Raw genomic sequence first — 20,487 nt, 5'->3', positions numbered from 1 at the left:
GTTCGGTCGGGCCGCATATGAGCCGCTACCTGCTCGCCGGTATTCCACCCGACAGAATGCCTATCAGCCGCCGCGCAATGCCTTCCCCTCTAGGGATCAGTTTGTGGAGCAGGAACGGCCACTCCGACAGCCGCATTGCGCACGCCAAAGCCCGAACTCGGGTTGGTTTTCTCCAGAATCGCATCAGCAGCAATTTCTGGATGCGAAAAGGCAGACTTGCTGGGGTCCACCCTCCCAAACGTCCGGTCGCCGTATTGAAGATATTCGCACTTCCCCACTGCCAGAACCTCCGCCACAACCGACTCCACCAGACCTGCTGTGCCAGCAGCCCCAAAACCAGAACCTGCGACCCACGTTCCCAAGCTCCCGTACCCCCACACGACCGCAGCTCGTGCTCGACCAGAAGCCACCGCTGCAGTCAGATCGTCCGCTAAAACAGCCAAGTACAACATCGACTATTGAGCTTCCGCCCTACGCCGCATTGAGTCCTTGCCAGCCCTTGCTATCGTTGTCCGTGAAAGCTCCATTATGCGCCTCTCCTCATCAACTGCAAGCGGGTGTCTCAAGCTCAAGGAAAAATGAGTGGGAAATTGATTCGCATAATTGTGAAGAGAAGAGGGAGGAGAAGTTGATCGTATTTACTAGTTTGTGGAATGACTATATGGCCAAAAGAGAAGAAGAGGTCAATAAAACTTTTTTGCAGCTGCTCGAGAAAGAGAATACAGTCGAAGCCCTTCGATCTGGTTTAGCGACGAAAGAAAACGATTTCATTGTGTTGACTAAAAAGCCGAGCAAGAGAGAGAGCATGGAGATTCAAAACCTTGTTGATGACAATAAGGCTGGATTTGATATGAAAAAGCAGGACAGTCAAGTGGAACTGGAAGAGAAGCGAAGGTTGTTCGAGGATGTGCTTAAGTTACAAGCGGAAGAATTGGATAAGACAGGAGATGCTCACACCGGTTCGCAGGGACTTGCTTGTGTCTATGTGGATTTGAGTGTCAGTGATGTTCCAAATATGAATCCTCGATTACCATCGCTCAACGCCGATGCAAGGTTGATTCCTCCGCGAAATAACAAGTTGTGTTTGCACATTCAGGGATGTGTGGCAGAGCTTTCCATTTTAGCATTGAATTTGGATGAACACATCAGTCTGCCTATATTGATTTTTTACGGAGGTGATGAAGGGAGACGCTCAACTGTTCGGTGTGTGTTTGATCCAGGAGGAGATGCCTCGCCAAAGTCGGCTTTCAACTCTCTTAGTGTCTTCGTGGTTCCCACCTTGAGGTCAAGGTGGATTTCAACCGTGGGGGAGTTGATACGATCATCCTTTACATATTAGTATTAGGGAATATCCATAGAATATTATTCTATTTAGTTAATTTTGATTCACCGTATCATTCCCATATATATTTATTTTCTTGCTCAATAAGTTAGGTTAGAATTCTAACTTATAAATAGGTCATCTTGTTATCAATTGGAGCCAATCAATTATCAATCAAATACTTTTCCTAAACTTGTCTTGAGCAAAGAATATTATCTTTCGTCCCTAGTTGTTGTTCGTCGGAGAACGTCCGAAAATCAGCAATTCGTGGTCCATCTTTCGAGAACGTCGAAGGTTCGATCACCTTATCCCTCCGAGAAGTTAGTTAACCGGCCTCGTTACGGAGCACGTCTGTAACAAAGACTTAGCAATTGACTTGAGGTCTTCCACTATTTTATGCAATCATTATGGTGGTGACTTAGTATTTCATTGATAACGAAACACAGCTTAATTGGTAAGACGCTTCCCTCTAACTTATAGGTCGGGGGTTTGATTATTATGGGGTAGATGTGTGAACAATTGTCGATCTTCTTCTTCAAAAAAAGTTTCATTTAATTTAAATTTTAAGCGTCCAACCTGATTTACAACGACTAAGGGGATGTTCGGTTTGCAAGATTGTATATCAGATTAAATATGTAGTGTGTCTGGTTCATATGATTCAATTGCATAATTCAATCCTAGATGGATTAATGATAGACTAAGAGCATCTCCAAGGAGAGAAGGTTTATAGAAAATGTATATCATGTATTTACCTTCTCAAAAAGTGAAATATACCATTCTAAAAAGTATTCCTCCGTCCCGTTTAAGATGACACGTTTTTCTTTTTAGTTTGTCCTAACTAAATGACACATTTCCTTTTTCAGAAACCTTCTTTCTCCAATTAATACACCCAACCACTTTTTCTCACTCATATTAAAATATTCATCTTTCTTTCTCTCTATTTTAATACTTACACCAACATTTTCTCTCTCCAATTAAACACTTTAACCAATAATTCCTAAAATCTCGTGCCAGCCAAGAAATGTGTCATCTCCCGGGGTGGAGGGAGTAACATATACCAAACGAAAAAAGGTATATAGAAAGGTAAATTAGTTTTAAAAGATAAAATGCATTAAAAAACACAAAATATAATACTTTTCAAATACTTTTCCCTTGGAGAATGGTTTTTCATAAAAAGAAGGCAAATATGGTAGTTATATGATTTTATCTCTCTATTGATAGGGAGGTAAAGATATCTCTTCAAAATGGAGAAATGTATAATACCTTTTCAAATACCTATCATTTTGTAAAATGATATTTCATGAAAAAAAGATAAACATGGTAGTTATATGAGTTTATATCTCCACTCTATTGTGCAACCACGTAATCCCCAAAGCGATCGGGCCGTCTCGTTTGCCATCGCGGCCGATCACTTCTTGCAGCTGGTGCTGCTGCCCATGCTCCTTCTTCGTGCAGCTGTTCCTCCGATGTCTCCTCCTCCTATAGATGCTGCTGCTGTTCGGGCTGTGCTGTGACAGGTTCGGGCTGTAAGGAGCCCGTATCATTGCATTTGGATCCATGACATATCTTGATGAGTTGGCTTGATTTAGGGCCGGGCAAAACCATAAATTTTAGTTAGACAAGATTTAGGTCAATGGATTGACTCGAATTCCCCGTTTAGCCCATGAAACTGACCTGATCCCTCCTAACTTGATAAATTATGCGGTGGTCAAATGGGCTGGAATAGCCTTATTTTGGATTGGGCTGCTAGTCCCATTTGAAATTCCGGTGTTGGGCCAGGCCCACATGTGTCAAAGGTTTAAAAAAGAGTGCATCATTTATCCGTATGAAAAAAAAGGTTAGATATACAAACCAAATATTCATTTAAAATAGATAACGTCTCACTAAGCTTTCTTACTTGTCCATAGCCTAATAGCAGAAAGACGAAAAGATATATGCAATACGTAGGAATGATTGGAAGTGTCATTCCATTCTTCTTCATTACAACCCACAAACTTAAAGATATATAAAAACATGCACACAATTAAACACATAGGAAACCATATAAGCTAAGCTAAACCCCTTTTATTTCACTCTTACATAAAACACGGATAATATTTCCAACATTATTGCCTCCTGACTCGATTCCTTGCTGCTGCTGCTCTTCTTGCACGTCTTCTTCTCATGTCTCTGGCAATGAACATGTCTTCAACAACCTCTTCTATTTTGCCAAAGTATTTCTCTCTGGAGCTTCGACAGAATAAAAGTAGCCACACGATGCTTCCTACCCCCACAACATATCCCACTGCAGCACACACGTATTCCCACTCTATCTCCTTCTTCTCTTCCATTGTTTCATCATGTCCTGCTGGTGGTACATTAGTATTATTACTGCAATTTATGCTGACAGGAAAACCGCATAACCCCAAATTTCCTTCAAATGAGTCAGCCATGAATGTTTGAATTTGGTGGCCTTTTGGGATTGCTCCAACAAACTTATTGTAGGAGAGATTCAAGACTGAAAGGAATGTGAGCCCTACAAGCTCCTTTGGGATTGGCCCTGCTAGTTGGTTTACAGAGAGGTCGAGTGATTCGAGATTACTCAACCTACCAAATGATTTTGGGATGCTTCCATTGAGGGCATTGTGGGAAAGGTTGAGTTGATGAAGTAAGGGAAAATCACCAATTGCATTTGGTATATTTCCGTAGAAACTATTGGAAGACAAATCAATGGTACTAAAGTCTGATCAAATCTTGTGAAACTCCATCATTCGCCCTTTCATGATTAATGTCACGTCAAGCTTGTGGCCTAATATGCCTTCGAAATCTTCACCACTCGGAAACACCATAGCCGTCCAACTAGAGAAGTTGATTGATTCAAGACTTCCACTAAAATGATTCGATGATACATCTAGAATTTTCAGATATGGCCAATTTCCATGACATCTTAAATCCCCATGGAATCTGTTGGAGTGCAAAACAAGAGCAAATAACCCCGATGTTAGCATGCATGGAAAAGTGTCGTTGATCATGTTGTTCCCAACATTCAAGTACGCCAACCGCATACAACTTTCGATGGACTTTGGGATCTTCCCTTCTAATGCATTATTGTTAATTGATATTGGAATTGATCCACTTAAACTGTAGAATTGATCCCTTCGAGATGTGTAGCAATGTGAGATTGGGAAGGCTTTGAATTTAGGTACATGAATTTAGGTACAACACTTTCAATTCGAGACCTCCATATGAACTCGAATTGACATTTCCAATATCTACTGACAAGCTATTGCCGGATAGACCGCAATGTGAGATTGGGAAGGCTTTGAAAGTTGTCGAGTTGAAAAGTGCCATTAAATTGGTTATAACTAAGATCAAGTTCTAACAGTGATGGGAGGACAAAAGGAGAGCGGGGGATGTTACCAGAGAATGAATTTTTCCACAAATTTATATAAACGAGATTGGAAAGACCTTCAAACAATGTAGAAGGAAGTGAGCCCGTCAAGGAGTTTAGTGACAAATCGACATGAATCAGCTCGGTTAGATTACCAAAGGTGGATGGTATAGAACCCTTCAAACTGCAGTGACGAAGAGTCAAGGTGATCAGACTTGGAAAATTGGTGAACAAGTCATCAAGTGCTACTGCTGAAAGATTGTTTCGATCTAGTCAAAGAATAGAAAGGGAATGAAGTTGCCAAAAGGATTTAGGCAAAGGAGCATGAAGACTACATTCAGCCATGCTATATAAAAGAGGTGAGGTTGGGTAAATGTGGTGATTCATTGTGGCTCCATTTTCGCTTTTCATGTGAAAAAGTGATATTGATTCCATCAAGATTGAGCTCTCTAAGCTCTGTTAGATTATGGACAAGCATCTCCAAATTTGGGTGCTCAAGGCTAAGAGTCGTGCCCAACGGACTGGAGATATCGAGACTAGCCAATCTCGTCAAGGTCGAAATTTCAAAAGGGACCTGCCAACCAAAACCAGCATATGACAAATTCAAATGTTTCAAACAAGTCAACTTGCCAATACCTTTTGGAATGGCATCAGCGAAATCATTGTAGACGAGGTTAAGCTTCTGCAGATATTTAAATCTGAAGAGACTCGATGAATCCTCAATTCCACCAATGGACTCACTATCGAGCAGCAAACTAACGACATAGCCAGAAGCATCACATTCCACACCGGGCCACTTGCAGCACTCATCACTTACATTCCGTCGCACCAACTTTGTCGAACTAGAGGGAAAGAAGATCAACTCATGCTTGAGTTGAAGCAACAAGGTTTCTTGATGGCGAAGGCATTTGTTGTTATAAGAATGAGTAGTGAAAATAAAGGAAGAAATTAGGAAACAAATGAACCATAACAAGTTTGAAAGCATTGTGAAAGAGGATATTGATAATTCCTTTTTTTTTTGTGTATACAAATGAAGATATGTGAATTTGGATTTAAATAGACAGTTTGGATATCTTTTCCACAATTACAGAAGTGGATTACAACTTACAGTACTGAGTTGACTTGAGGTCCATATGTCCTAATCCAGGAGACCAGGAATTTCCACAAACACTATTAAATCTTTTAAAACTTCATGACACAACTATATTTCATAATTGTAATTTCCACAAAAGACGATTATATACTACAACAATATTTTCTATATAGTGTTAGCCTAAATATTTATACAAATTTTTAATTTTCATGAATATGGAGTGATTTAAATTAAAGCTTAGAATCATAACTTATACTCAATCGGTCTCAGTCGTATTCTATTTCGGACTTTCTCATGTTACTTGAGTCACTTCCTCAAATAACATGGTGCGGAGGGAAGCAAATATCTTAAACTACTTGCAAATTTAGTGCACTTGCTTATTGGGTTGCTCTTCTTTATTTGAAATCAGTAGTTGCAACTCAATATGGCAACCCTTACTTCTACTCTTAGGTTTCTTGTTTCAACTATAGTGGCTCCGGAGTACTTTCTTCGATCCCTATTAAATGTTCCATATTTGACCGGTACAGATTTTAGGAAATTATTTGATTTTGTTAAGGAAAATGGATAATATACTAGTTAGTGGAGTGTTAATCCTACTTAGTTTTATAATAAAATGTGAGTGTGATGAGTAGGTGAAATTTGGGTCTATTTACTAAAAGTAATAAAAGTGAAATGAGACATTTATTAAGAACCGTCTATGTAACATCCCGAATTTCCGAACCCTAATTTTAGAGCCCTAAAATTTATTATTGATGACGTGGGAGATGTGAATTATTTGCTAAATGAATTTATTGCATGAGTTTCCTTGACCGGGGAGTTTGAAAAGTCAAACTTGTTAATTAGGTGATGTGGCATGTGATTTATTAAATTATGAGGTGAAATTTATTTGTTTAAGGGTGAGTGAGAATATTAGAGAAAAATTTCCATAAATGCTAGCCATCTAAATATTGAGATTTTCGAACCCTTGGATTTTTGGAGAAGGAATTCTATTTTTCCGGATTTAATTTAATTCTTGGGATATTTATCCAAATTAAATCCAAAACCTAATTATTTCCTTATTTCTTGATGAGAAAATCACACCCTATTATTTCTAAGGTGATTTTTGAAAAATCACCTATTCTTGGGAAGGAAGAATTTATTTTGTTTTTATGGATCCCTTATTTGATTTCCTTCCATACCTAGAATTAAAATATTCTATCAAATCTTTCCATACCTCAAGAGATCTTGTCATATCCTATTTTAGTTAATATTCAAAAATCTATGCCTTATTTAAGGCACATATTACATGCCTATTACTATGCCAATGGGGTAGGATTTTTATTCTTATTTTGCTCCGTGATATTTTATTCTACTCCGTAAAATATACCAAAATAAAATCTTGGCTAATTAAGGAGCCAAATTTTCGAAAATCCCATGATTTGTGCCTTAGAGCTTATTTTTGGTATTTCTTCTCCCCTACTCCATAATATTGTTTTATTTAATTGTGGAGAATAAATCTTACCAAATATTCTATTCTATTTACCTAAAGATCTTGTTGAGCACTATAAATAAGAGAAGCCCCCACCCTAGCCCCCACATTTTTGGTTACTGATGATTCAGAAGAGGAACAGATGCAGTTGAAGGGCATATTGAACAAACTCACATCTCAAAAATTTGAGAAACTGTTCCAGCAAGTTCAGCAAGTCAATGTCGATAATTTGTTACACTGTCTGGGGTCATCTTGCAGATTTTGGATAAAGCTCTGATGGAGAATACCTTCTGTGAGATTGGGCAGGGTGGGCCCTGGTCTAACTGGATCCAGTTCTATTCCAGAACGGGCAGCTTATGGCCAAAGAGAGGATCCCATGCCAACATATGTGTCAGAAAGGTTTGTTGCTCCATCCGGTTATGACCAATTGGTGAAAGGAATGCTACACATGGGAAGAGAAACACAGATCGCATTGATGAATCTCTGCCTGCACTCAGTCTTTAATATATAGAGTGGCTTACAGTGGAAAACCTTGATCACCTTAAAAAATATTAGATCCTAGTCAGTTTGAACTTTGAACACTGTAAAGCTAAGATAGGTAATACACTCCTGCCTTAATCTCAAACTACTTGAAATTTTAATATTGAACTCATAACATGACAAAAAGAGAATCAGTGGCCCTTATGTGTTCAGGAACATTAACCTATTATATATTGAAATATTTGGTTGGATGTAGAGCATATGCAGTTGGCGAGATTTTGTGATTAGATGATTATGTTTTTAGTTTTTTTGCATTATATTTCACCCTTATACTGTGTGATTTTGCATATGCATTTGGTGAGATTATACCTGGCCGCGAACAATAATAGAGACATTGAGTAGGTCTCAGCTTCTAATGTTTTCCTGCAGAAGGCATTTATCACCTAATTCATCAGATGTGTCGGTAATTGGTATACCATGCATTTAACTCGTCTATACGAACACTACACAAGCAATATATGGAAGGCTTTGTAAGTTGTCGAGTTGAAAAGTGCCATTAAATTGGTTGGAACTAAGATCAAGTTCCAACAATGACGGGAGAGCAGAAAGAGAGCGGGGGATGTTACCAAAGAGTGAATTTTCCCTTAAAGTTAGATGAACGAGATTGGAAAGACCTTCACCAATACATATTGTTTGTCAAAAGTTTATAGTAGAAATAAAAATGATTTTTTCTACATATATCACCAATACATATTGTTTGTCAAAAGTTTATAGTAGAAATTTGTACTCCATCCACCAATAGTGTCTCGTTTTGCCATTTTTGTTTGTCCACCAATAAATGTCCTATTTATTTTTGTTAATCGACCTCGCATTCCACTAACTTTATTTCACTCATATTTAAGTGTAAAACTAATATATTATAAAAGTAGGATTCACCTTCCACTAACCCTTTCTATTCATTTTTTACTACATTTCTTAAAACTCGTGTCCGGCCAAATTAGCCTTGTATTAGTGGACACAGGGTCGGATCTAGCCTTTGCCAAGGTGGGGCAATTTCCCCTTCTCACTCCCACTCACCCTTCTATATTTTGCTAAAATTTTCCAAATATATATAAGTTTTTCATTAAATGCCCCCTTATTAAAACTCATAAAATTACTCTATATATTTTTGCCCCGTTTAATATATTATTCTGGCTACGCCCCTGAGTGGACAGAGGGAGTATTTTATTTTTATGAATACGGAGTTGTGAATTAATTGTAAATTCAGTGCAATTACTTTATAGAATTGGAAAGACTTGGAAATAGACTTGAGGTGTCAGTTGACGGAATAATTATTAATAGGATAGTAGGAATATCATTTTCTTACTTGAAAATTTTATTGTCGTAGAAAAACTAAGCAATGCCGTGTCATAAAAGTTGCCTTGTGCTTTTCCACTAGAAAAACAAAAGAAAGATGACTTTGTAATATGTGTCGATGACTTGAGTAAATTATATATTTGCAAATCTTTTCATAGAGGGATGTTTTTCATACAGTTTGATTTGTGAAATACGAACCATTCCCTATCTCTTCTTCAAGTGCTCGAAGACATGGGCAATTTGGGGACAGATCATGCTCTGGCTTGGCATTGCGAGGAGATCGACGACGATTAGGAGTGTCATCAAATGGGCCGGACGACAGACTAGAGGATCACAGATTGTTCAGATGGCAAAGAGGATTGCTCTCATGGCTTCAGTGGCAATCATTTGGAGAACGCGGAACAAGGTTATCTTTGATGGGAAAGTATGGGATGTAGCTAGGGTCATCTTTGAGAACAAGGAAGCTACCTATAGCATCTTGTACTCACGTTTCTCGCACGAGCAGGTTCTTCTCCACCTTCCAGACAGATGATGGAGTTTCTCGGGTTTTGGTTGTTTGGTCCTCGACACACTTTGAGCCACTCATTAGGGTACTCTTTTTTCCCTTGGGGAGTTTTATCCCATTGGGTTTTATCCCCAAAGGGTTTTAACGAGGCCCGCCCATTCTGGGTTTCAATGGGTGATTTGAAATGTGATCGGTCTTGTTGGGGCCCCGCCCCTTGCTTTTTTGGTTCTTGGTTGTTCCAAGTTGCTTTGTTCTAGCCGACTTGTGGCTATGTCTTTTGTTCTTCCTCGGGTATGCCCGAGCATATGATATAAACGTTTGGTTTATTTTATTTAATTATTTATTTATAAAAAAAAAACAAAAAAAAAAACAGGGTAAGCCCTGTTTTGGATTGGGTTGGGTAAGCCCTGTTCTACACATCTTGCTAAACCATTCTGTCACTAAGCTTTCTAACATAATAGCACGAGACATGGGATAAAAAAGATTAAAAAAGAAAAAAAATATATTCAATACATAGGAATGATTACAACCCACAAACTTTAAGATAAAAACATGCGCACAATTGAACACATAGGGAACCACACAAGCTAAGCTAACCCCCTTTTTATTTCACTCACTTACATAAAACATGATAACATTACCAACACTAATGTCTCCTGGCTGGATTCCTCACTGCTGCTGCTCTTCTTGCACGCTTTCTTCTCATGTCTCTGGCAATGATCATGATAGGAACCTGATATTCTATTTTATTCCGGAAGGGAGCTGATATTCTCTCCGTATATTTATTTAGTCTATTTATGTTTTAGTATTATTTAGTTATTATGATTTTATTTACTTTCCATAGTGGTTAGGATTTGCTTTTGATTTGTTTTCCTAGTTTATAGAGATCTTTTTGTACCACACATATTATAAATATGTGTGGAGTCTTTTATTATTATCAAGCAGAATGAAGAATTAAATTATTAATCTCGTTCTCTCCTCCGGTTCTCCCTCTTGGAGAAACCGTCAGTTCTCTCAAATCTCTCAAAGTCACGCTAGTTTCCACCCTCTCTAATCTCTTTTCATATAATTTCTCTAGATAGGAATTAATCCCATATTAATTCCTATCAAATTGGTGCTTTCATTAGGTTCTCATCCTCCTATTGATTTCTACCACCATGTCCGTCTTGCTGTCAAACTCTCCTCCGGACTCTCCTCCTCGGTTTTCTGGTGTTAACCCCGTGAGATGGATTTTGGATGTTCAGGAGTATTTTGACTATCATTTGTTTTCTGATACTGATCGTTTGTTTTTTGTGAGGTTATTTTTTGACCATCCAGCATCTGTATGGCTCCACGAGTATCGACGCTCGAATCCTAATTGCTCATGGAAAGAATTTCTGGATGCTGTTTATCATAACTTTGATGAGGATGTCATTTACTTCGCCGAGACGAATAAACTTTTCAACAAAATTTCGGAGGCAGTTGCATATTTAGCAAAAAAAGAGGCCATGGCTAAAAAGGAGGCCACATCGGATTCTGTCGTCGAGACTATTGCAAAAAATGACGATGTGTCAACAACAAATGTCAAGTCTGATCCCGTCATCGACGAGACGGAAAAAGATGACGACGAATCGCCTCAAGCATTGGATGAGGCAATGGCTTTGGTGGAAACCAAATGTCCTCCACAATCTCATAGCCCAAAAATCAATGTTGTCATCATTGGTTATGTCACTGAAATCGCTGAAGAGATCTCATGTCTGAAGACGGTTTCTCCATCATTCGTTGAGGTCACAAGCGATACAATTTTATTTGCAGATCTAAACAAAGACAACGAGATGAAAAATTATTTTTCCGACTTCCACCTTGAGGGCAAGGTGGTTTTCAACGGTGGGGGAGTTGATAGGGACCTGATATTCTATTTTATTCCGGAAGGGAGCTGATATTCTCTCCGTATATTTATTTAGTCTATTTATGTTTTAGTATTATTTAGTTATTATGATTTTATTTACTTTCCATAGTGGTTAGGATTTGATTTGCTTTTGATTTGCTTTCCTAGTTTATAGAGATCTTTTTGTACCACACATATTATAAATATGTGTGGAGTCTTTTATTATTATCAAGCAGAATGAAGAATTAAATTATTAATCTCGTTCTCTCCTCCGGTTCTCCCTCTTGGAGAAACCGTCAGTTCTCTCAAATCTCTCAAAGTCACGCTAGTTTCCACCCTCTCTAATCTCTTTTCATATAATTTCTCTAGATAGGAATTAATCCCATATTAATTCCTATCAGATCATGTCTTCAAAAACCTCTTCTATTTTCCCAAAGTATTTCTATCTGAAGCTTCGACAGAACAAAAGCAGCCACACGATGCTTCCAACTCCCACAACATATCCAACCGCAGCACACACATATTCCCACTTTATCTCCTTCTCCTCTTCCCCATTTTCATCATATCCCGGTGGTGGTACATTAGTATTACTGCAGTTTATGTCGAGAGGGACACCGCATAGCCCCAAATTTCCTTCAAATGAATCAGCTGAGAATGTTTGAATTTGACGACCTTTTGGGATCACTCCAACAAACATATTGTAGGAGAGATTCAAGTGTGCAAGGAATGTGAGCCCCCCGAGCTCCCCTGGGATTTTCCCAACTAGTTTGTTTACAGAGAGGTCGAGTGATTCGAGATTACTCAGCTGACCAAATGATTTTGAGATGCTTCCTTCGAGAACATTGTGGGACAAATTGAGCTGATAAAGTGAGTTGAGATCTCCAATTGCATTTGGTATCTTTCCATGAAAATTATTAGAAGACAAATCAATGGTACCAAAACTTGACCAAATGTTATAAACATCTAGGGGTATTTCTTTTTTGCTTCTAGAGCAAAACTTAGGTTCCATTTTTGTACTGCGTTTTTTTTTAAATCCGACTTTGGGAGAGACGCATTACGGTCATGCGTCTCCTTTTAATGAAACGCACGAGCGTCATGCGTCTTAGGGTAAGACGCATAAGCGTCATGCGTCTTTGAATTTTTTTAATTTTTTTTTTTTAAATTAGAAGACGCATAAGCGTCATGCGTCTCTGTGTCGAATTAAACAGACGCGGCAGAGGCAGAAGCTTCATTCTGCGCAAAGAGGAAGAGAGAAAGCGATTATCCGGCCGATTTCCGGCGATTCTCGCCGATTTCCAACATATTACGGTAAGTTTTCTTCAATCTTTCAATATTTATCCCTTAATTAGGTGTTTATTGCATGTTTTTGTGTAGATTTCTCCCAATTTTGTAAATTAGGGTTTATTGCAAATTGTTCAATTTTGACCGATGTTTTGTTGTTTTGTTAGTTATAATGGATTTTATTGGTGAAATTCATTGTATAGTATAGTTTTTGATATGTTTGAGATACGGATATTGTGATTTTTGGTTGTGATTTTGCTTGTTTTCCTCTGTTACATTCTTGAACTTGTTTGTTTAGGACCTAATTTGGTTAGAGAGTTTCTAGAACTTTAGTACTAACTTTCAGATATGTTACTGGAAAGTGTAGAATATTAGGCAACTAAATTCTTTCTTTTCCACAATTAATGAATTAACATATTATGTTGTTTTGTGAATATGTCATTAGATTAGATGGCAACTTCAAGTTCTAGCGGACCGTTATTATATGGACCCGAAGATCCGTCAGTGCTATTTCTTCAGAGAAAACACATTTCAAATAAACTATTGAATGATGGCACAACACATGTTTTCAAAGTTCGACGAATGGAAAGTAAGACTTGGGAGGTGGATATTCATGACAATGTGATGTATTGGCTCGAGAGATTTGGTTTCAAAGGCGTGATGGATTGTGGGAAGTCGATGAAGGTCGACAATGAGCTTATCACGGCTTTGATTGAGCGTTGGAGGCCGGAAATGCACACTTTCCATCTACAGATTGGAGAGGCGACGGTGACTTTAGAAGATATGCAAGCCATTTGGGGCTTGAGAGCGGACGGTCACGTTTTCACAGGTCGTGACTGTCATGTCGGATATCCCAATTGGCCTAGCAAGTGCCAAGCTTTGCTGGGATGGTTACCAGATGTAGGGTCAGAGACAAAGCAAGGCGGTTTGCTGATGACCGCTCTGATCAGTCAAACGAGGATACCTTTGGGTGATGACCTACCTACATATGTATATATCCAAAGGGCACGTATCCATGCCCTAATATTGTTAGGAGGACTCATTCTACCAGACATCACGGGGTGCAAGGTTCCTTATACGTGGCTGAATGCATTGGAGGATCCGGACGAAGTGCAGAATATTAGTTGGGGTAGTGCGGCTTTGTCGTACCTTTATCATTATCTGTGTGGAGCTTCTGTGGATCAGAGGAAAGAGTTGGGTGGGCCTATGGTGCTTCTGCAGCTATGGGCGTGGGAAAGAATGCCCACATTGAGGCTGTCGTTCATAGGATCGCTCGTGCACAAGCCATATATGCCATGTGGCGCTAGGTACGTATTTAAACATTTATTTGTTTATGTATCTTGGGACAACGGCTTTTTACATCAATTTTATTTAACTTAATTTATAAATATAGGTGGAAAGGAACTACGCACATAGGAAATGCTCCTAGATTTTCGGTTGAGCATTACCGTGATCAAATATCTTTGATTAAACCTGGGCAGGTGACTGTCTTTTTTTTTAACTTAATTTATAAATATATTATGAAATTAATTTGGTTTTTACATTGTTGGTGTTGTAGTTTCTGTGGACTCCATATGCAAATTGCATGCTGCCTGACTACTCCAAAAGGACCACTCGGTAATTTGCAAAAATATTTCAACCCACTGTGATCGTATTCTGAAAGTGGTTGCTCACCTTGCACGACGGGTTTATATATTACCTCCTCATCACTGGAAATATCAGCAGCTTGAGAATCATCACTTAAAATAGTGTCAGATGATGAAGACGACAATGGTGGATCACGGTCTCTTCGTACAACATCAACATCAACATTATCCTGAACATTCACTTGATTATTCATTCCAACATCAGTAGCATCAGCAACATCTGCTTGCTCATTCATACCACAATCAAAGCTCATATATTCAACCTTCGAAGATGATCCAACACCGTAATCAACAATTGGTGGGATTTCTACATTTCTTAAAGGCAAATACTCAAGAAATAATTCAATATGACGAGTAGAATTTTGAGCCTCATTAAACATAAACATCACACTGTCATCACTGTCAACCCCAGTACATATGTAACTCATACCGGTACCATAGAGACAATGCCTCCATGATATTTCAATTGAATGTTGATTCATATTTATTCTTATCTTAGCACATATCATTGCAACTAATTCAGAGAATGAGACACATGAATTCAATACGATAGAGCCTCTTGCACGAGGTGGATCATAACCAATACCCACTTGAGGAAGTTGAACTATTCTACCACCCCAATACAAACTCACAAATACTGGCAACATTTCTGCATAAAAAAATATACAACATAATAACAATTAGAGACAATTTTTTTCTATAAACCCTAATTTAGTAAATTTGACAAGTTTGGCATTAGAAACCCTAAAGTTATGCAATAAACAACGAATAAGTGAGAAATGTTGAAAGATTGAACAAAACTTACCGAAAGATAAGAGGAAATGGCCGAAAATCGGCGAGAATCGCCGGAAATCGACCAAAAAATCGCTTTCTCTCTTCCTCTGTTGCGCAGAATGAAGCTACTGCCTCTGTCGCGTCTGTTTAATTCGACGAAGAGACGCATGACGCTTATGCGTCTTACCCTAAGACGCATGACGCTTATGCGTCTTCTAATTAAAAAAAAAATTAAAAAAATTCAAAGACGCATGACGCTTATGCGTCTTACCCTAAGACGCATGACGCTCGTGCGTTTCATTAAAAGGAGACGCATGACCGTAATGCGTCTCTCCCAAAGTCGGATTTTTAAAAAAACGCAGGACAAAAATGGAACCTAAGTTTTGCTCTAGAAGCAAAAAAGAAATACCCCTAAACATCTACCATCTGCCCTTTCATGGTTAATGTTAGGCTAGACCTCCGCATGTTGTAATTAATGCGGCCCATTTTTCAATCACTCGGTAGCACCATAGCCTTCCAACTTGAGAAGTTGATTGAGTCAAGACCACCAGTAAACAGATTCGATGATATATCTAGAATTTGGAGATTTGGCCAACTAGCGCGACATCTTACTTCCCCATGGAATCTATTCGAGTGCAAAACAAGAACACCCAAGATCGATGATACTATGCATGGGAAAGTGCCATTCATCATGTTGTTCCCAACATTCATGTAGTTCAACGACTTGCAACTTTCGAGGGATTTTGGGATCTTCCCTTCTAGATTATTATCATTAAGATCAAGATATTGTAGCAGACATTTCATAGGAAAAATATCTGGAATTTCGCCGCTGATGTTGTTTTGACTCAGATCGAGAAACCAAATATTATCAAGTGGGCAAAGGGGCATGCTACCACTTAATTTATTTCCGGACAAGTCAAGAGTGTTAAGATGTGTGGCATTGCAGAGGGAGGTTGGAATTAATCCACTTAAACTGTTATTAGCAAGAGACAAGGACAAGAGTTTAGATTCAAGTGGAATGGACAACTGCAACTCACCCATAAGCTGGTTAGATTACAAGTATAGGATCTCAAGAGAAGAAGGAATATGGTAAGGCTTTCGAAAATCTGTTAGAAGATTATATGAGAGGTCCAAATACCTAAGTTGTGTTCCCCAAATCCAACTAGGTATCTCCCCTGCAATACTATTGTTTGATAGATTCAGTTCTTCCAAATTCAAATGTTTGATGAAATCGGGAAAGTTGGACAAGTTACACGAAGCTAGGTATAACACTTTTAACCGGAAACATCCATGTGAACTTGAACTGATGTTGCCAACATCTACCGACAAGCTGTTATCAGATAGACCAAGCAATATGAGATTGGGAAGGCTTCGAAAGTTGTCTAGTTGAAAAGTACCATTAAATTGGTTTTTCCTAAGATCAAGTTCCAACAACGAAAGGGAGACCCGACAGAGAGCAGGGAATGTTGCCAGAGAATGAATTATAACTCAAATCTAGGCGAGCAAGATTGGAAAGTCCTTCAAACAATGTAGAAGGAAGTGAGCCGGTCAAGTAGTTAAATGACAAATCAGCATAAATCAGCTTGGTTAGGTTACCTAAGGTGGATGGGATAGAACCCTTCAACGAGTTGAACGACAAATCGACATGAATCAGCTTGGTTTGGTTAGCAAAGGTGGGTGGAATAGAACCCTTTAAACTGCAGTTATAAAGAGTCAAGGTGGTCAGACTTGGAAAATTGGTGAACAAATCCGAAACCGCTACCATTGAAAGATTGTTATGATCTAGTCGGAGAATAGAAAGGGAATGAAGTTGCCAAAAGGATTTAGGCAAATGGCCATAAAGATTACAACCAACCATGCTCAATGAGGTGAGCATGGGTAAATATGATGATATAATATGGCCCCACTTTTTCTTTTCATTAAAGGAAGTCATATAGAGACCATCAAGATGTAGCTCTTCAAGCTTTGTTAGATTTTGGACAAGCATCTCCAAATTAGGGTGCTCGAGGTGGAGATACCGAGACTAGCCAATCTTGTCAACAATGAAATTTCAAAAGGAACCTGCCCACCAAAGCCAGCATATGACAAATTCAAATGTGTCAAATATGTCAGATTGCCAATACCTTTTGGAATGGGAGTGTAGTTCAAGTACAGATAATTGAAGGCGAGGTTGAGCTTCTGCAGATATTTAAATCTAAGAGACTCGACGAATCCCCAATTCCACCATAAATGGCCTCACCATCAAGCAGCAAACTAACGACATAGCCAGAAGAATCACATTCCACACCGTGCCACTTGCAGCACTCACCACTTTCATTCCATCGCACCAGCTTTGTTGAAAGAGAAGAATCGAAGATCAACTCATCCTTGAGTTGAAGCAACAAGATTTCCTGATGGCGGAGACATTTGTTATTATATGAATTTGTTGTGAAAATTAAGGACGAAATTAGTATGCAAATGCACCACCACAAGTTTGAAAGCATTGTGAAAGAGGATATTGATAATTATTTTGTGTACAAATGAAGATAGGTGCATGTGGGTTTAAATAGGCAATCCTATTTTTACTTCTTTTTTTTGACGTGGGGAGGGGTTTAACAATCTTTAATTAGTCTTAATTTTAGAGTATTCCCTGGGTTGAGTTCAAGTGGTACCCCACATTACTAAAGCCATTAAGAATTTTACATATTTTATAGTCTATTTTCTTGATCTTCTTTATAGTAGGGTAATGATAACTCATGAAAAGTGATATGGGATTTCTTTTATATGATTTGGATTTGAAGAAAATGATAGAACTCATTTCATATATGGCTTTAACCCAAAGTTCACGAAATTGACTTGAAGTCATTCTCTGCCCCAATCACAGAACTATTAAGAAAAACAACTATATTTCTGGCATTAGAACCTTGAATTGATTATAATAGATTATTTAGTTGTTAATGAGACAAAACAATCTTTCAATTTTCTGTTACTATTACCATTATACTACTATGAAACATGGGAGAAACTTTTTGTACTAACATGCAACACAAATCATCGTTTCATTACAAACTACAAACTTAAGATAAAATTATGCACACAATTAAACACATAGGGAACGAAACAAGCTAAGCTAAACCCCTTTTGTTTCACTCTCTTCTCTTACATAAAACAGAGATAACATTTCCAACATTATAGGTAAGCCTTATTTTTTATTGGGCTGGATTATGCCTTTGTTAGTTCGGTCCAAATTCTGGAGTTGGGCCATGCCCACAAAAAAGCATATTTATCTTTTGAAGAAACAAAATATAGTATCTATTTGGGTCAATACTTTTTTCTTTCTACTGATGATGAAAGTGCTATACTAATATGCATCAAAATCTTAGCAAAATTTGAAGTGCCAACTCATTATTGAAGAGACAATAATTGAATGAAGTTTTGCAACATGCTAACATGCACCACAAATAATCAGTACATTCCAAAATTCATTAAATTGTACAACCCACAAACTTTAATATAAAAACATGCGCATAAATCATAATTAAACATATAGGGAAGGAACCACACAAGCTAAGCCTATTTATTTTACTCTCTTACATTAATGTCTCCCGACTCGATTCCTTGCTGAAACACACTAAATTTTCCAACACTAATTTCTCCTGGCTCGATTCCTTGCTGCTTCTCTTCTTGCACGTCTTCTTCTCATGTCTCTAGCAATGAACATGTCTTCTACAACCTCTTCTATTTTGCCGAAATATTTCTCTCTGAAGCTTCGACAGAATAAAAGCAGCCACACGATGCTTCCTACTCCCACAAGTTCACAGCATATCCAACCGCAGCACACACGTATTCCTACTCTATCTCCCTCTTCTCTTCCCCATTGTCATCATATCCCGCTGGCGGCGATACATTAGTATTACTTCTTTTGTCGAGAGGGAAACCACATAACCCCGAATTTCCTTCAAATGAGTCAGCCGAGAATGTTTGGATTTGCAGCCCTTTTGAGATCGCTCCAACAAACTTATTGTACGAGAGATTCAATTTTGAAAGGAATGTGAGCCCTCCAATCTCATCCGGAATTGGGCCTGCTAGTTGGTTCACTGAGAGGTCGAGTGATTCGAGATTCTTCAGTTGACCAAATGATTTTGGGATGCTTCCATTGAGGGCATTGTGGGAGAAGTTAAGATGATGAAGTGATGTAAGATCACCAATTGCATTTGGTAACTTTCCACAAAAACTATTGGAAGACAAATCAATGGTACTAAAATCTTTCCAAATCTTGTTAAAATCCACCATTTGCCCTTTCACGATTAATGTCATGGAGCTAGGCAACTTGTAACTATGGACGCCTCTCTTTGTATTATCACTGGGTAGCTCCATATTCATCCAACTATAGAAGTTGATTGACTCAAGACTTCCACTAAAATTATTTGTAGATACATCAAGAATTTGGAGATTCGGCCAATTGATGTGACATGTTAAATCCCCATGGAATCTATTGGAGTGCAAAACAAGAACAGCCAAGAGAGATGGTAGCATGCACGGGAAAGTGTCGTTTATCATGTTGTTAATTCCCGACATTCATGTACACCAACCAATTGCAATGGTCAAGAGACTTTGTGATCTTCCCTTCTAAAATATTATAGCTAAGATCCAAAAAACGTAGCATACAATCATCCGGAGAGAAAATATCTGGAATGCTACCAATGATGTTGTTTTCACTCAAATCGAGCACCATAATCCTTACAAGTGGGAAAGGGGGTATGCTTCCGCTGATGTTGTTACGACTCAGATCGATCTCCTCAAGGTTTATAAGTAGGCAAGCGGGTATGCTGCCACTTAATTTATTTCCAGACAAGCTAAGAGAATTGAGTTGTGTGGCATTGCAGAGGCAAGTTGGAATTGATCCACTTAATTTATTTTTAGACAAGTCGAGATTATATAGTCGTGTGGCATTACAGATGGAGGTTGGAATTGATCCACTTAGGTTGTTTTCAGCAAGATACAAGTAAAAGAGTCCAGATTCAAATGAAATGGGCAGATGCAACTCATCCCTAAGCTGGTTAGACTGCAAGTATATGACCCGAAGAGAAGCAGGGATATAATAAGGCTTTTGCAGATTTGTTAGAAGATTAAAGGAGCAGTCCAAATACCAAAGTTGTGTTCCCCAAATCCAACTAGGTATTTCCCCGCAATACGGTTTTTGGAGAGATACAGTGCTTCCAGATCCAAATGTTTGATGAAATCGGGAAAATTAGACAAGTTACATGACTTTAAGCGTAAGACTTTTAATTTAAGACGTTCATATGAACTTGAATTGACGTTGTCAGCATCTATAGATCAAGCAATG

The 20,487-nt window shown here is 38.4% G+C and overlaps 1 protein-coding gene and 3 pseudogenes across 1 annotated transcript; 1 reads left to right on the top strand and 3 right to left on the bottom strand.

The window, feature by feature from the left end:
* The first annotated feature begins 661 nt into the window (after positions 1 to 661).
* On the top strand, positions 662 to 1,283 carry LOC148931859 (uncharacterized; annotated as a pseudogene).
* A 2,143-nt stretch (positions 1,284 to 3,426) lies between these two features.
* On the bottom strand, positions 3,427 to 4,365 carry LOC148931858 (receptor-like protein 33). The gene is made up of 2 exons (XM_089064924.1): positions 4,064 to 4,365; positions 3,427 to 4,012 (listed from the first exon to the last, which is right to left on the bottom strand). The coding sequence occupies exons 1-2, from the start codon at positions 4,363 to 4,365 to the stop codon at positions 3,427 to 3,429; spliced, it is 888 nt and encodes a 295-aa protein (XP_088921050.1).
* Positions 4,366 to 11,857: 7,492 nt separating this feature from the next.
* LOC125189683 (receptor like protein 27-like) lies at positions 11,858 to 17,644 on the bottom strand (annotated as a pseudogene).
* Positions 17,645 to 18,989: 1,345 nt separating this feature from the next.
* Positions 18,990 to 19,517, bottom strand: LOC125189677 (receptor-like protein 9DC3 pseudogene; annotated as a pseudogene).
* Positions 19,518 to 20,487: the final 970 nt, after the last annotated feature.

This window comes from Salvia hispanica, chromosome 2 (assembly GCF_029641045.1).
Source record: "Salvia hispanica isolate PSC_SH4W2 chromosome 2, Shi_PSC_v1, whole genome shotgun sequence".
NCBI lineage: Eukaryota > Viridiplantae > Streptophyta > Magnoliopsida > Lamiales > Lamiaceae > Salvia > Salvia hispanica.
Note: the sequence above shows the minus strand (reverse complement) of the source record. Positions and strands in the feature narration are given on the sequence as shown.